Genomic DNA, 17,690 nt, shown 5'->3' on the forward strand with positions numbered 1-17,690 from the left:
GAATCAGAGAACGGTTACAGCACAGAAGGCGGCTCGCCGAGCCCGTGCCGGCTCTCTGCAAGAGCACCTCAGCCAGTCCCCCCCCGGCCCTTTCCCTGTAGCCCTGCAAATGTTTTTCCTTCAGGTACTTATCCAATTCCCTTTTGAAAGCCACGATTGTGTCTGCCTCCACCACCCTCTCAGGCAGCGCATTCCAGATGCGAACCACTCGCTGCATAAAAAAGTTTTCCCTCAAGTCGCCTTTGGTTCTTCTGCCAATCGCCTTAAATCTGTGTCCTCTGGTTCTCGACCCTTCCACCAATGGGAATGGTTTCTCTGTTATATATGATGGGCATATATTCCAATTAATGTGGCTCTAGTCTATTCGAGGACGGGTTTCATGAAGCGGGGAACTCCTTTAGGGACGTGGTTTGCCTGGGGACACAGTACCTCACCCAGGGACTGTCCCCAGAAACGGGGGACGTACGGTCAGCCTGATCTAACTACCCAGAAAAAACAAGGGACTACTTTGCTTGTGGAATGAATTGGATCTGGACGGAATACACGTTCCCCAGCAGAGGGAACAGAGTGAGTCTCCAATCTGGACAGATCCTCTGTTCCCCAATGGGTAGAATTTCTGTGGGGGCTTCTCCCCCGACTTTCATAAAAACATAAGAAACAGGAGCAGGAGTCGGCCATTCGGCCCCTCGAGCCTGCTCCGCCATTCAATAAGGTCATGGCTGATCTGATCATGGACTCAACTCCACTTCCCTGCCTTCGCCCCTTAACCCTTGACTCCCTTATCGTTCAAAAATCAGTCTATCTTCACCTTGAATATATTCAATGACCCAGCCTCCACAGCTCTCTCGGGTAGATAATTCCAAAGATTCACAACCCTCAGACGAGAAATTCCCCCTCATTTCTGTTTTAAATGGACGACCCCTTATTCTGAAACTATGCCCTCTAGTTCTAGACTCCTCCACGAGGGGAAACATCCTCTCTGCATCTACCCTGTCAAGCCCCCTCAGAATCTTATAGGTTTCAATAAGATCACCTCTCATTCTTCTAAACTCCAATGAGTATAGGCCCAACCTGCTCAACCTTTCTTCATAAGACAACAAACTTCCCCCATTACTTTGGCGGAAGGCTGTTGCGGGAATGTCAAACGGTTTCCGCCGAAGGAGATGGGATGGACCCTCTGCAGAAACGCTATCCCCAGATGTTCTGCTGCTGACCTTTCACCCCGTGGCTTGTGACTGCCGTGGAGTCAGGCCTGGCGCTACAATTGCAATCCAGCCTCGGCCCACCGTGAACACAAGGATTTCACATCAGACACGGCGATGGGATCACAGGAGAATTTCCTGCTGGGAGCATTGCGTCTAGACCTAAAGCTCAATTGTATAACTCTTCCAGTCAGTAATTGCCGCCAGCATCCTGAAAAATTAGGCCTTCCACAGAGGTTAACTAAGTCCAGATGGAATAATCTCACGATCTTTGACTCGTGACTGCCTTTTTAGTTTGGTGATTTTTTTTTTTCTTCTTCCCCACCGAAAACAACATTGCTGAGGTCAAGGTTGCATTTTAGTAGATTGCTGAATGTCTCGGGCTGATAGAATAGATACAAATTACACAATAATAATCCAGTCAGTCAGCTAATTCCAAGACGTGGTCCCTGAATATGAATTGGAGGCAGAATCCTCCACAGTTCAGCAAACTGTTTTCGTCTGTCTTCTCAACTGGTTAGGAACATTGGAACAGGAGGAGGCCATTCAGCCCCTCGCGCCTGTTCCGCCATTCAGCCCCTCACTGACCTGTATCCTAACTCCATCCACCTGCCTTGGCTCCCTATCCCTTGGCTAGATTATCGATCTCAGATTTAAAGTTATGAATTGAGCTGATTTCTACTGCTGTTTGTGGGGGTGAGTTCCACGTTTCTACCATCCTTTGTGTGAAGAAATATTTCCTAACTTATCTCCTGAACAGCCTGGCTCTGATTTTAAGGTTACGTCTCCTTGTCCGAGACTCCCAACACTCTCTCTCCACCCCATCAATTCCTTTCAAAATCCTAAAATACTTAATCAAATCACCCTGTAACCTTCTACATTCCGCTCTCCAAACCTAGTTTATGTAAATTAACCCTTGGAGCCCTGATAACATTCTGCTGAATCTGTGCTGCCCTCCCGCCAAGGCCAATATATCCTTTCTATGGTACGGTGCCCAGAACTGCTCTCAGTGCTCCAGGTGTGGTCTAACCAGGGCTTTGTATAGTTACAGCAAAACTCCCTCTTTCTTTATATTCTTGCCCTCTAGTTATAAAGGCCAACATTCCATCAGCCTTTTTGATTATGTTTGTACCTGACTACAACATTTTAGTGATCTGTATACATGGATCCCTGTTCCCTCTGGATCTCCACTGTCCCTGCTTTTCACCATTTAAAAAAAAAACACACTCTGATGTAACCTTTTTTGGTCTAAAATGGACACCCTCACACTTACCTGCGTTGAAATCCATCAAGTCTTTTTATAATTTTATACTACTTACTATGCCACCAATCCTTGTGTCATCGGCAAACTTGGCTATATTAAGCTCTCTATTGCGTTATCTTTTTATTCAATTCACGGGATGTGAGCCAGGCCAGCGTTTATTGACCATCCCAATTTGCTCTTGAGAAGGTGGTGGTGAGCCACCGCCTTGAACCGCGACAGTCCGTGTGGTGCATTGAAGTTTTGATGTAACTGGGACAGACATTAGGGAACCAGATGGGTTTTTATAACAATCCGGTAGTTTTATGGTCTGTACTGATGTGGCTTTTTATTCCAACTGAATTTAAATTCCCCAGCTGTCGTGGTGTGATTTGAACTCTGGCCTCTGGATCACGAGTTCACTAACATAACCACTATGCTACCATTCGCCCATCTAAGTCATGCAGAAATCCTGGTTTCTTCTTCCCGTGGGTGTTCGACTAAAAATAGGAGGAAAGATGCGCACTTACCTTTTGGTCGAACGCTCACAGAGATCCCGGACTCGAGGCCTCCTCCTCTTGAGCAACGGAGCGTGTTCATGTCGGGACGTCCATGGAAGTCACGTGGGCTTGGACACCCAATCACGGTAAAGTATTTTCGTAAGTCCGAAACTCCTACTACTATGAATGAGAAACATCTAAACATAGAAACATAGAAAATAGGTGCAGGAGTAGGCCATTCGGCCCTTCAAGCCTGCACCGCCATTCAATAAGATCATGGCTGATCATTCACCTCAGTACCCCTTTCCTGCTTTCTCTCCATACCCCTTGATCCCTTTGGCCGTAAGGACCATATCTAACTCCCTCTTGAATATATCGAATGAACTGGCATCAACAACTCTCTGCGGTAGAGAATTCCACAGGTTAACAACTCTTGAGTGAAGAAGTTTCTCCTCATCTCGGTCCTAAATAGCTTACACCTTATCCTGAGACTGTGACCTCTGGTTCTGGACTTCCCCAACATCGGGAACATTCTTCCTGCATCTAACCTGTCCAGTCCCATCAGAATTTTATATGTTTCTATGAGATCCCCTCTCATCCTTCTAAACTCCAGTGAATACAGGCCCAGACAATTCAGTCTCTCCTCATAGGTCAATCCTGCCATCACGGGAATCAGTTTGGTGAACCTTCGCTGCACTCCCTCAATAGCAAGAACGTCCTTCCTCAGATTAGGAGACCAAAACTGAACACAATATTCTAGGTGAGGCCTCACCAAGGCCCTGTACAACTGCAGTAAGACCTCCCTACTCCTATACTCAAAACCCCTAGCTATGAAGGCCAACATGCCATTTGCCTTCTTCACCACCTGCTGTACCTGCATGCCAACTTTCAATGACTAATGTACCATGACACCCAGGTCTCGTTGCACCTCCCTTTTCCCTTAATCTGCCATTCAGATAATATTCTGCCTTAATGTTTTTGCCACCAAAGTGGATAACCTCACATTTATCCACATATACTGCATTTGCCCACTCACCTAACCTGTCCAAGTCACCCTGTAGCCTCTTAGCATCCTCCTCACAGCTCACATCGCCACCCAGTTTAGTGTCATCTGCAAACTTGGAGATATTACACTCAATTCCTTCATCTAAATCATTGATGTATATTGTAAAGAGCTGGGGTCCCAGCACTGAGCCCTGCGGCACCCCACTAGTCACTGCCTGCCATTCTGAAAAGGACCCGTTTATCCCGACTCTCTGCTTCCTGTCTGCCAACCAGTTCTCTATTCACATCAATACATTGCCCCCAATACCACGTACTTTGATTTTGCACACCAATCTCTTGTGTGGGACCTTGTCAAAAGCCCTTTGAAAGTCCAAATACACCACATCCACTGGTTCTCCCTTGTCCACTCTACTAGTTACATCCTCAAAAAATTTGTCAAGCATGATTTCCCCTTCATAAATCCATGTTGACTTGGACTGATCCTGTCACTGCTTTCCAAATGCACTCCATAAACTACATAAAACATTTAAAAAAAACACCTCCTATAAATACATTATAGAAATTAAAGTTGATAGACATGTTTTTGAGAAAAATATATATTTACCAATTTTTTTAAAGTTTTAATTATGGTTTGAAATAAAATTGCCTGAGTGGGCAGGGTTTTTAAACATATGTATTTTTAAATTTTATTTTTATGTTTTTAAACTCTTAAGCTGGTGCAAGAGTTTTAAGGACATTCGCTGGACAAGAGACGGGAAAATAGCCCAATCTCGGCCGTGGGAATGTCCTTCTCCCGAAGGTGCGGCCATCTATCAAGTCAAAAACTTGACGGATCGGAAAAGCCGGTTTTCGGCGCATGCGCATTGTGTGCCGAAAACCGGTTTTTCCGATACCTTCCCGGGTCCGTACAGACCTGGGGAGGCCGGAATTTCAGGGCCATTAATAAATATAAAGAACAGTTGTGGTTCGAGCAGTGATCTTTCTTCCAATGCAGTTTCTGAATGCAGTTATTCTATTGATAACTAAATTAACAATGTAAACATAATCTCAATTACTGCACTGGACTTTTGGGAACTCTTGACAAATGTGGTTCAAAGGAACATTCTGATAGGCTGGGATTCTTCCCAGATAACCCTTCGAGCCAAGACCCAAACAGGTAGAGTAATCTCAGTTGGGCAAATTAAGAGGAAGCTTACTATGGCTTTGTGCTGGTAGGCTGTGTGGTGTTAGCTGGTTAAACTCCTGCAGTACCCTTACCCGCACCTAGGGAGTGTTAAACCAAGGCACAGCCAGCCTGCGTCTGATTGCTCGGGCCTTCGGTGTTTCTCTATATTTATTGCCTCTCCCAGGAGATTGCCTGGCTCGGGGCAGGTGGGTGGGAAATGTCTGTATTGCGATGCTCGCGATCACAATTACATCGGGCAGGCTAGATGGACCAGTTGGTCTTTTCCTGACTGTCTTTCTCTTACATTTGTGTGCAAGAAAGACTTGCATTTATATAGCACCTTTCACAATGAGTGTCCCAAAGCCCTTTACAGCCAATGAAGTACTTCTGAATTGTTGTAATGTAGGAAACATGGCAGCCAATTTGTGCACAGCAAGCTCCCACAAATAGCAATGTGATAATGATCAGATCATCTGTTTTAGTGTAATACCCGCTCTGCTGTATGGCTCAGAGACATGGACCATGTACAGTAAACACCTCAAGTCGCTGGAGAAATACCACCAACGATGTCTCCGCAAGATCCTACAAATTCCCTGGGAGGACAGATGCACCAACATTAGCGTCCTCGACCAGGCCAACATCCCCAGCATTGAAGCACAAACCACACTTGATCAGCTCTGCTGGGCAGGCCACATTGTCCGCATGCCAGACACGAAACTCCCAAAGCAAATGCTCGACGCGGAGCTCCTTCACAGCAAACGAGACAAAGGTGGGCAGAGGAAACGTTGCAAGGACACCCTCGAAGTCTCCCTGATAAAGGGCAGCATCCTCACTGACACCTGGGAGACCCTGGCCAAAGACTGTCCTAAGTGGAGGAAGTGCATCTGGGAGGGCGCTGAGCATCTCGAGTCTCCGCCAAGAGCATGCAGAAATCAAGCGCAGACAGCGGAAAGAGCGTGCGGCAAATCTGTCCCACCCACCCCTTCCCTCAACAACTATCTGTCCCACCTGTGACAGGGACAGTGGCTCTCATATTGGACTGTTTAGCCACCTAAGGACTCATTCTAAGAGTGGAAGCAATTCCGAGGGACTGCCTATGATGATGAAAATGTTTTAGTGATGTTGGTGGAGAGATAAATATTGGCCCCAGGACACCGGGGAGAACTGCCATGCTCTCATTCAGAATAGTGTAATGGAAATTTTTTACATCCTCCTGAAAGGGCAGACAGGGTGTCATCCGGAAGACGACCACCCCAGTGCGGCACTCCCTCAGCACTGCCCTGGAGTGTCAGCCTAGACTTTTGAGCTCAAGTCTCTGGAATGGGATGTGAACCCACAACCTTCTGACTCCGAGGCGAGAGTGCTGCCCACTGAGCCATGGCCGACGCCTGTAAGTGAGGTATGTCCATACAGGGACAATGTGTGCAGGCAAACAGGAACTACTTGGATGGATTAGTCAGTAATTTGGAGACTGTTGATCATGGCAATGGGTTTCCGTGTGTCAGGCACCTGGCCAACCAACCCAAACATTCTTAAAGAATTGAGAAATGCCAGAGAGTGGTTGAATTAGCTAGGGACATGTGACTATAAATTGGAGTACAACATAACTTGCATTTATACAGCACCTCTAACATCCCAAGGCACTTCGCTGGAGCGTTATCAAACACAGTTTGTCACCGAGCTACATAGAAATTTGGGCAGGTGACCAAAAGCTTGGACAAAGAGGTAGGTTTAAGGAGCGTCTTAAAGGAGGAGAGAGAGGTAGAGAGGCGGAGAGGTTTAGGGAGGGAGTTCTAGAGCTTAGGGTCTAGGCACGGCCACCAATGGTAGAGCGACTTAAAATCGGGAGATGCTCAAGAGGCTAGAATTGGAGGAGCACAGACATCTTGTATGGCTGTAGGAGATTAGAGATAGATAGCAGTGAGGTTATAGTTTGAAAACAAGGATGAAAATTTTAAAATTGAGGCGTTGCTGGACCGGGAGCCAATGTCTTAAAACCAATCTCAAAAGCAGCCACTATTCTGTTTCTCGGGCCAGCTATCCTCGTGACCTCCCAGAGCGCGAGTTTAATTAGAACTGAATTGTGGGGACGTCCTGTTGTGATTCGAGACTGACAAACTCATTTCAGAAAAGGAGACTTTCAACTTACCTGCCTCGTGGATTTTAGTCCAGGTCTCAGAGTTGAAACGACTTTAGACCACTACAATACCCAGTCCCCAAAAAGTTGTAAATGTCCAATCTTTTTTTTTATTCGTTCCTGAGATGTGGGTGTCGCTGGCAAGATCAGCTTTTTTTGCCCATCCCTAATTGCCCCTTGAGAAGGTGATAGTGAGCCACCTTCTTGAACCGCTGCAGTCCGTGTGGTGTTAGGGAGAGAGTTCCAGGATTTTGACCCAATGACGATGAAGGAACGGCTGATATATTTCCAAGTTAGGATGGTGTGTGACTGGGAGGGAAACATGTAGGTGGTGATGTTCCCATGCACCTGCTGCCCTTGTCCTTCTAGGTGGTAGAGGTCGTGGGTTTGGGAGGTGCTGCCGAAGAAGCCTTGGCGAGTTGCTGCAGTGCATCTTGTAGATGGTACACACTGCAGCCAGGGGGCGCCGGTGGTGGAGGGAGTGAGTGTTGAAGGTGGTGGATGGGGTGCTGATCAAGCGGCCTGCTTTGTCCTGGATGGTGTCGAGCTTCTTTGAGTGTTGTTGGAGCTGCACTCATCCAGGCAAGTGGAGAGTATTCCATCACACTCCTGACTGGTGCCTTGTCGATGGTGGAAAGGCTTTGGGGAGTCAGGAGGTGAGTCACTCAGAGTAATCTCACTCATACTATGAAAACATTTTGATTGCAAGCACCTTTTTTTTACATTGTTGCAGGAGACTATTTCGAGTGCTTCGATGCCACGCGAAGAATGTCAGTGTCATTTCTCGCATGGCGCTGACAGAACTGAATCATCAATTCATGCTGATAACTGTTAATCATTGCAGTATTTCCTAAATGTCAACACGTAATGTGTCAGAACTATGGCCTTGTTGCATTGTATGTATGTGTGTGTGTTTTAAAAGCAATTTTCTTGTATTTTTACAAAAGCAAAATACTGCGGATGCTAGAATCTGAAATAAAAATCGAAAGTGCTGGAAATCTCACCAGGATCTTCTGTCGAAGGGTCATCGACCCGAAATGTTAGCTCAGTTTCTCTCTCCACATATGCTGCCTGACCCGCTGAAATTTCCAGCATTTTCTGTTTTTATATTCTCGTATTATTGTTGCTCATTAATGTGAGGGATTTTAGTGCAGAATAAATCACCTGACCTCTTTTTACATTGAATGTACAGCACAGGAACAGGCTAATGGGCCCAATGGGTCCATGTCGGTGTTTATGCTCCAAACCAGCCTCCTCCCACGCTACTGCATCTCACCGTCACCAAATCCTTCCATTGCTTTCTCCCTCGTGTGTTTACCCGGTTTCCCCTTAAATGTATCTAAACTATTCACCACAACCACTCCCTATGGCAGCGAGTTCCACATTCTCACCGCTCTCTGGGTAAAGAACTTTCTCCGGAATTCCCTACTGGATTTATCTTATCTTGATGGCCCCTAATTCTGGTCTCCCCCACATGAGTGGAAACATCTCTGTCTACCCTATCAAACCCTTTCATAACAGTATTGGTTTCCGTATTTAAGGAAGGATATACTTGCTTTGGAGGCAGTTCAGAGAAGGATCACTAGGTTGATGAGGGGGTTGACTTATAAGGATAGGTTGAGCCTATAGTCATTGGAGTTCAAAAGAATAAGAAGTGATCTTATCGAAACGTATAAGATTATGAGGGGGCTCGACAAGGTGAATGCAGAGAGGATGGTTCCACTGTGGGGGAGACTAGAACTAGAGGGCATGATCTTAGAATAAGGGGCCGCCCATTTAAAACTGAGATGGAGAAATTTATTCTGAGGGTTGTAAATCTGTGGAATTTTCTTCCCCAGAGAGCTATGGAGGCTGAATCATTGAATATAGTTAAGGCGGGGATAGACAGCCATGATCTTATTAAATGGCGGAGCAGGCTCGAGGGGCCAAATGGCTGACTCCTGCTCCTATTTCTTAATCTTAAAGACCTTCATCAGGTCACCCCTCAACCTTCCCTTTCTAGTTGAAAGTGTCTCAGCCTGTTCAGTCTTTTCTGACAGTTATAACCTCTCTTTGATCCCAGTATTGCCAGGTCAGGTATAGCTTTGTTAGCTGTGAAACTCCCCTTTCTCTGCTTCAACATATGAAGGTTGGGAGACCCATCCCCCACTTGCACGGTGTGTGTGTCTGTGTGTTCCAACCAATATTTATCCCTCAACCAACATCACCAAAACAGATGATCTGGTCATTATCACATTGCTGTATGTGGGAGCTTACTGTGTGCAAAATTCGCTGCCACATTTGCTACATTTCAACAGTGACTACACTTCAGAAAGTACTTAATTGGCTGTGTAAAGCACGTTGGGAGGTCCTGAGGTTGTGAAAGGTGCTATATAAAGGTGTGTCCTCACCGCACAGCACTGCCCCCCAGTCATCAAGATCCACGGCGTGGCCCTGGACAAACTGGACCACTTCCCTTATCTTGGGAGCCTCCTATCAACAAGGGCAGGCATCGCCGACGAGATCCAACACCGCCTCCAGTGCGCCAGTGCAGCCTTCAGCCGCCTGAGGAAAAGAGTGTTTGAAGACAAGGCCCTCAAAACTGTCGCCAAGCTCATGATCTACAGGGCTGTAGTAATACCCGCCCTCCTGTATGGCTCAAACATAGACCATGTACAGTAGACACCTGGAGAAATACCACCAGTAATGTCTCCGCAAGATCCTACAAATCCCCTGGGAGGACAGACGCACCAACGTCAGCGTCCTCGACCAGGCCAACATCCCCAGCATCGAAGCACTGACCACACTCGATCAGCTCCGCTGGGCAGGCCACATAGTTCGCATGCCAGACACGAGACTCCCAAAGCAAGCGCTCTACTCGGAACTCCTTCACGGTAAACGAGCAGCGGAAACGTTACAAGTATACCCTCAAAGCCTCCCTGATAAAGAGCAACATCCTCACTGACGCCTGGGAGTCCCTGGCCAAAGACTGCCCCAAGTGCATCCGGGAGGGCGCTGAGCACCTTGAGTCTTGTCGCCGAGAGCATGCAGAAACCAAGCGCAGGCAGCGGAAAGAGTGTGCGGCAAACCTGTCCCACCCACCTTCCCTCAACGACTATCTGTCCCACCTATGACAGGGACTGTGGTTCTTGTATTGGACTGTTCAGCCACCTAAGAATTCATGTTAAGAGTGGAAGCAAGTCTTCCTCGATTCCGAGGGACTGCCCATGATGATAAATGCAAGTATTTCTTTCTTTGTGCTTTCAGTTGTTGGTCCAAAATGTGGGAGTACAACATCTCGAGCAAACACGAGACTGTTGGAGGTAGAGATCCCGCTCACTGCTTTTGTTTGAGGATCAGTCCCACTGTGAAAGAATTGATCACTGTAATTCAATGCTGGAGCTTACTGCAGCGATAAATGTAATACAGAATGAGCCTGTTCTTCTGGGTCGTTGCTTGTCTGGAAGCGTTTGTCGCTGTGCTTATATTGTGGGAAGAACACTCCACGGAGGCACTGCCTGTCATTCGAGCAATAATGAAGCAGACTCGCGGGGAATTAAGAAGCACAAATTAATTTGCCATGTTGTGTAATAGCTTCAGAGAGTTCCTGGAGCAAATTTAGAAGATTCCCCACCCAGCTTCTCCGTCAACTTCCGATTGCTTTGCAATACTGGCCACCAAGTTCCACATCCAGAAATAAATGGCAGATTCTCAGCAAGTTTCCCCAGCAGCAAAGTCCCAGGTCTGATTCTCCTCCCCACTCCCCCAACCCTGGTCTGAGCCTTTAGCTGATTCTTGGCTGGGCAGCAGTGAGCATGGTACATCTCGCATGGACGGGAACCTTCCGAGGTTCTTGCTCGCCGTTATGAGCCAGTGACTACTGCACAAGTGTACGAATATCAGACGAGGACCAGGTCAGGCTGGCTGTGATCCAATAGGCTCTGAACGCTGTCCCCACCCAGCCTCCCAACAGTAATAATGACAAGTTGGGCAAAACCATCGGAAAGGAGGAGAAGGAGCCCGGCAGCCAATTTGCGCACAGCAAGGTCCCACAAACAGCAATGTGATGATGCCCAGATACTCTGTTAGTGACATTGGTTTGAGGGATAAATATTGGCCAGGACACAACACACACAACTCCCCTGGTCTGTGTCGAAATAGTGGCCATGGGATCGTTTACGTCCACCTGAGAGCAGATGGTTTAACATCTTATCAACAGTGCAGCACTCCCTCAGTGTCGGCCGAGATTTCTGTGCTCCAGTTTCTGGAGTGGACTCTTTCTGTGCTGCAAACCTCTGAAGGCCCTAATACTGGTTTGTGAAGTGTTCTAACCTGTTGGTGCCATTACTACGAGTGATAATTGTAGCAGCAACAAGCACATGGAGAGAAAAGTGCTCCTCGAATGACCCGAAGGTTCAATGATATCTGCCAACAGCCAACTCGTCCAGTGAAGGCCAGATTTTCCTGGAAGAACTCCCAGTCCTTACCTCTCTGCTGATTTGTTTGGTGTCCGATCTTGAAATGAAAGAATTGGTAACTTGCACGGGGAGGGTGCCTAGGTGTGAGTTCCATTCTTTCACTTCAACATGTTATGAACTGTATGATGGGTTGCAGTTGGCGGAACTGCCCATTGGATGACTGCAAAAAAAGTACATAAAGATACAGGAGATAAGGATACTGTAATGTATACTCACAGATTTGTGGAGCTGTTTGAATTGGCAGTGGCTTAGTCGGTCACGTGATGTTCACAAGACTCAATAAAACCCCAGCCAGTTGGGTTCGGGGGAATCCACGATGGGGCAGGTGGTTGTGAGCCTGGTAGATGAACTGGTAATGTGTAAGTGTGATAAACTTTTTGCTACTAAACCAACTAGTTCTTAATACAGGTTGGTCCTCCCTTATCCGGGACTCCGGCACCACCCCTCGTCCGGCATGATCCTGGTGGCTGGGGGAACATGCGCAGAACGTGACCGACCTCCACCCCAACTTTGGGGCCCGCTGACACTTCGGGCCTCTTTCTCCCCCCCCCCCCCGCCCTCCCCGGGTTGACCTCCTTTTAGCCGGCAAAATCCTTTATTCAGCACAGGCCAGGTCCCGAGGGAGCCGGATAAGGGGAATTCAACCTGCAGCAATCTGTTGCTATGAATTCTTAAGCAAAGAACCCATCAAGCAAATACATTACAGATACCATGAAGATTAAAGATACAGAAAATGCTGGAGGGTCCCATCTGAAACTTCACCCCAACTTTACCCTCCCAGATGCTGACTGACCCGCGCTGCATTTCCAGCTGTTTCTGGTCTTAATTCCTCTCGCACGACTTGAACAGACAAATCCACTTCCCGTTGTACAGGATTCTCGCCCCCAAGCAACCGCTTAGATACAAATCCTAATGTTGGTTGCGGACAAGATCAGGGCAACATGACATGTCTGCCCAACCACAGTCCAACTGCTGTGGAGCCCATCGCAGCCAGTGCGTTAAGGATTGACTTTGGGAAAGAAAATTTAATGAAGCCCTATGTGTCGAACCACTGAAACTGCCACAAAAGGATGCTTCCACTGATGGGGGAGACTAGAACTAGAGGGCATGATCTTGGAATAAGGGGCCGCCCATTTAAAACTGAGATGAGGAGAAATTTATTTTCTCAGAGGGTTGTAATTCTGTGGAATTCGCTGCCTCAGAGAGCTGTGGAAGCTGGGACATTGAATAAATTTAAGACCGAAATAGACAGTTTCTTAAACGATAAGAGGTTATGGGGAGCTGGACCCCAGGGAAGTGGAGCTGAGTCCATGATCAGATCAGCCATGATCGTATTAAATGGCGGAGCAGGCTCGAGGAGCCTTGTGGCCTACTCCTGCTCCTAATTTCTTATGTTCTTCTTATAAGAAATAGGAGTAGGCAATTTGGCCCCTCGAGCCTGCTCCACTATTCAATAAGATCACGGCTGATCTGATCTTGGCCTCAACGCCACTTCCGTGCCTGTTTCCCATAACAATTGACTCCCCTATCATTCATAAATCTGTCTATCTCCGCCTTGAATATATTCAACGACCCAGCCTCCACAGCTCTCTAGGGTATAGAATTCCAAAGATTCACGACCATCAGATAAGACATTCCTCCTCAACTCCGTCTTAAATGGGCGACCCCTTATTCTGAAACTATGCCCCTTAGTTCTAGATTCCTCCATGAGGGGAAACATCCTCTCTGCATCTACCCTGTCGAGCCCCCTCAGAATCTTATACGTTTCAATAAGATCACCTCTCATTCTTCTAAACTCCAATGAGAATGCCATCAGAGAACTGTTTTTGGGGGACCATTATTTAGCACAATAGGTCCCAGTTGTGTTTGAAGGAAACTGCCACAGATGGACTTAATTAATAGCCTTGGTCGTGGAAGTCAGGATTGAAGAACCACAAGAGAAGGCGTATATATTTTACGGAGCGATCTCTGGCCGACTGGGAGAAAGCAGTCGGACTGTCTCCTTGGAAAGCAGCCAAGACTGTCTGAATTCACAGTCGAACTTCTGAGCACTTCTGGTTAGCCCCGGCTGACACTCCCAGTGCTGCACTGTCGGAGGTGCCGTCGTTCGGATCAGACGTTAAACCGAGGCCCCACCTTCTCTCTTGGGTGGTGTAAAAAATAAAAAAACTTTCCACGGCACTATTTCGAACAAGAGCAAGGGAGTTCACCCCGGTGCCCTGGCCAATATTTACCCCTCGAGCAACACCTAACAATCACACGATCTGGTCCTTTTATTTCATTGCTGTTTGTGGGAGCTTGCTGTGCGAAAATTGGCTGCCGTGTTTCCTACATTACAACAGTGACTACATTTCAAAAAGTACTTCATTGGCTGTAAAGCACTTTGGGACGTCCGGTGCTCGTGAAAGGCGCTATATAAATGCAAGTCCTTCTTTTACTAACAGCAACTTTGAGCTATATGGAAATGATTTAATCTTTATATATGCACCCCCTCCCGGCTCAGTGACCTACATTACGACCCGTTTCCTGCATTACAACATTGACTAAACTTCAAAAGGTACTTAATTGGCCGTGAAGCAATTTGGGACGTCCCGAGGTTGCGACAGGCGCTATATAAATACAAGGTCGTCTTTTTCGACGATCTAAGAAACGGGACACTCCCGCTCGTGGTTTGCTGCAGATTTTAGTGTTCAGTTTAAAAATAATTTTTGGGACGATTCACTGAACCAAAATGTATACTTTTTATTTTAGGAAAAGGGATCGTTGTAAAGGAAGTCACGCCTACTGCTCACGGAGTCAAGAGGTGAGTCTGATTTGTAAAGATGTTGGTCGTATTGTATAAAACTCTTTTTTTTAAATGAATGGTATTTCTGTTCAACTGAAGAACCAGCGGCGACATGAGGAAAAATGTTCTTGTGCAATGAGTGGTTAGGATTAGGCCGGATAGGGTGATGGATACAGATTAATTAGCCTTCAAAAGGCAGTTTAAAAGAAAAGAAAATTTCTGCAGCGCTTTTCATGGGCTCGAGATATCCTAAAGTGAATTACAGCCAATGAAGTACTTTTAAAGTCTAGTCACTGTTATAATGTAGGGAGAGTGGCAGCCAATTTGTGCACAGCAAGCTCCCCACAGACAGCAATGTTCGTTAATAATTCGTTAGAAAAGGGTGTAGTGCCAGAGGACGGGAAGATAGCTAACGTAATACCCAGATTGAAGAATGGGGATCGAACATGTCCAGGGAATTATAGACCAGTCAGCTTAACATTGGTGGAAGGAAATATAATCGGATCCCTACTAAAGGAGAAAATAGAACGTCTAGAAACCAAGAATATAATGACGAATAGTCAGGGAAAGTCTTGCTTGACCAACCTCATTGAATTTTTTTAAAAAGGTAACAGAGCGAGCAGACAATGGTAATGCAGTAGAGTTTCAAAAGGCCTTCGATATGGTACCCCATAATAGAGTATATAGTATTAGGCGGTCCCTCCTATTGAGGATGACTTGCTTCCACACCAAAAAGGGATGAGTTCACAGGTGTTTCAATGAGGGACCTGACATTCTAGGTCCCGAACTACATGTTGAAGGGTGGAAGATGCCTGTGGGTGGATTTTTTTAACGTGGGGTGACCGTTGCACACCAGCCACCACACGGGCTTGACAGAGCTAGGTCTTGGTCCAGTGGCACTGGAGACCAGCTCTGCTGCACGGACCTAGTGCGCACACATGCTCCTATTATCCATAGATCGCCCATAATAGAACGAGGTCAGAGAATGTGGAGTCAGGAGACAAGTAGCAAAATGGATCGCTAGCTGGCTTCAAGGCAGAGAGTAGGGGGAAAGGGCAGCTATTCAGTGGCAGGTAGGTGGTGGTGTTCCACAAGGGTCAGTGCTGGGACCACTGTTATTCACAATTTAGATTAATAATTTAGACTTTGGAATCAAAACGCAATTTTTAAATTTGTGGATGACACCAAATTGGAGGCAATAGTCAACAAATTACAGGAGGCCATTAATAAACTTGCAGAATGGGCATATAATTGGCAAATGAAGTTCAACACAGATAAATGTGAGGTATTACATAGAAACATAGAAAATAGGTGCAGGAGTAGGCCATTCAGCCCTTCTAGCCTGCACCGCCATTCAATGAGTTCATGGCTGAACATGCAACTTCAGTACCCCATTCCTGCTTTCTCGCCATACCCCTTGATCCCCCTAGTAGTAAGGACTTCATCTAACTCCCTTTTGAATACATTTAGTGAATTGGCCTCAACTACTTTCTGTGGAAGAGAATTCCACAGGTTCACCATTCTCTGGGTGAAGCAGTTTCTCCTCATCTCGGTCCTAAATGGCTTACCCCTTATCCTCAGACTGTGACCCCTGGTTCTGGACTTCCCCAACATTGGGAACATTCTTCCTGCATCTAACCTGTCTAAACCCGTCAGAATTTTAAACGTTTCTATGAGGTCCCCTCTCATTCTTCTGAACTCCAGTGAATACAAGCCCAGTTGATCCAGTCTTTCTTGATAGGTCAGTTCCACCATCCCGGGAATCAGTCTGGTGAATCTTCGCTGCACTCCCTCAATAGCAAGAATGTCCTTCCTCAAGTTAGGAGACCAAAACTGTACACAATACTCCAGGTGTGGCCTCAACAAGGCCCTGTACAACTGTAGCAACACCTCCCTGCCCCTGTACTCAAATCCCCTCGCTATGAAGGCCAACATGCCATTTGCTTTCTTAACCGCCTGCTGTACCTGCATGCCAACCTTCAATGACTGATGTACCATGACACCTAGGTCTCGTTGCACCTCCCCTTTTCCTAATCTGTCCCCATTCAGATAATAGTCTGTCTCTCTGTTTTTACATTTTGGTCGGGAGAATAGGGAGATCACATTACTTGGAGGGTATGAGTCTGGGTGGGGTAGAGGAACAAAGGGATCTCGGATACAAATACACAAATTGCTAAAAGTTGCGGCACAGGTTAGCAAGGCCATTTAAAAAAAAACCAAGAACTAGGGTTTATTTCTAGAGGTATGGAATTGAAAAGTAGGGAAGTTATTCTTAACCTGTATTGAACCTTGGTTAGACCACACTTAGAGCACTGGGTACAGTTCTGGTCGCCATATTATAAAAAGGATATAGAGGCACTGGAGAGGATGAAGAGAAGATTTACAAGGATGATACCAGAACTGTGAGGGTATACATATCAGGAAAGGACGAACAGGCTAGGGGGTCTCATCGCTTGGGGAAAAAAGGCAGTTGAAGGGTAACCTAATAGAGGTCTTTAAAATTATGAACGGTATTCGAGTGGATACAGAATGTTTCAATTGGTGAGGAAGAGCATAACTAGAAGTCATCAATATAAGATAGTCACCAAGAAATCCAATGGGGAATTCAGAAGAAAATTCTTTACCCAGAGAATGGTGAGAATGTGGAACTCGCTGCCACAGGGAGGGGTTGAGGTGAATAGTATCGATGTATTTAAGGGAAGGCTGGACAAGCGTATGGGGGAGAAGGGAACAGAGGGTTATGCTGATAGATAGACGAGGAACGAGGGGAGGAGGCTCGAGTGGACCATAAACGCCGGCACGGACTGGTTGGGCCGAATGGCCTGTTTCCGTGCTGTGAATCCTGTGTATGTAATCCCGAGTTGCCTTCGAGAAGGTGGTGGTGAGCCATGGCCTTGAACCTCTACAGTCCGTGTGTGAAGGTACCCCCACAGTACGCGCACAGCAGCATCAGCCCCTCCACATCGGCATTCCGCGGCTGCAACGGGATCTTGACCCAGCGCTCAGTTCTCTCGACGCATTTGTTTTCTCCGGCTTTGCAGAATGGGATCCAGAATTCCGCCATCGATATCGGGGAACTGCAACTTGTGGCCAACAGGACAAATCGAGAGGTCCCGACAGAAAATGAGAACAACAATCACAGCATCAGCCTCCGAGGAATGGGTAAGTGTGGAGTGGAGATTGTTCAAAATAAAAGCTG

General features: G+C 46.7%; 1 protein-coding gene across 1 annotated transcript in view; it reads left to right on the top strand.

The window, feature by feature from the left end:
* The window catches only part of LOC139268330 (uncharacterized), a 66,836-nt gene that overhangs the window by 31,473 nt on the left and 17,673 nt on the right, over positions 1 to 17,690 (top strand). Inside the window, exons 3-4 of the mRNA XM_070886408.1 lie at positions 14,458 to 14,509; positions 17,533 to 17,653. Coding sequence (XP_070742509.1) covers positions 14,458 to 14,509; positions 17,533 to 17,653 — 173 coding nt within the window. The remainder of the gene's footprint in view (positions 1 to 14,457; positions 14,510 to 17,532; positions 17,654 to 17,690) is intronic.

The sequence above is a fragment of the Pristiophorus japonicus genome, chromosome 8 (assembly GCF_044704955.1).
Source record: "Pristiophorus japonicus isolate sPriJap1 chromosome 8, sPriJap1.hap1, whole genome shotgun sequence".
In the NCBI taxonomy this organism is placed as follows: Eukaryota; Metazoa; Chordata; class Chondrichthyes; family Pristiophoridae; genus Pristiophorus; species Pristiophorus japonicus.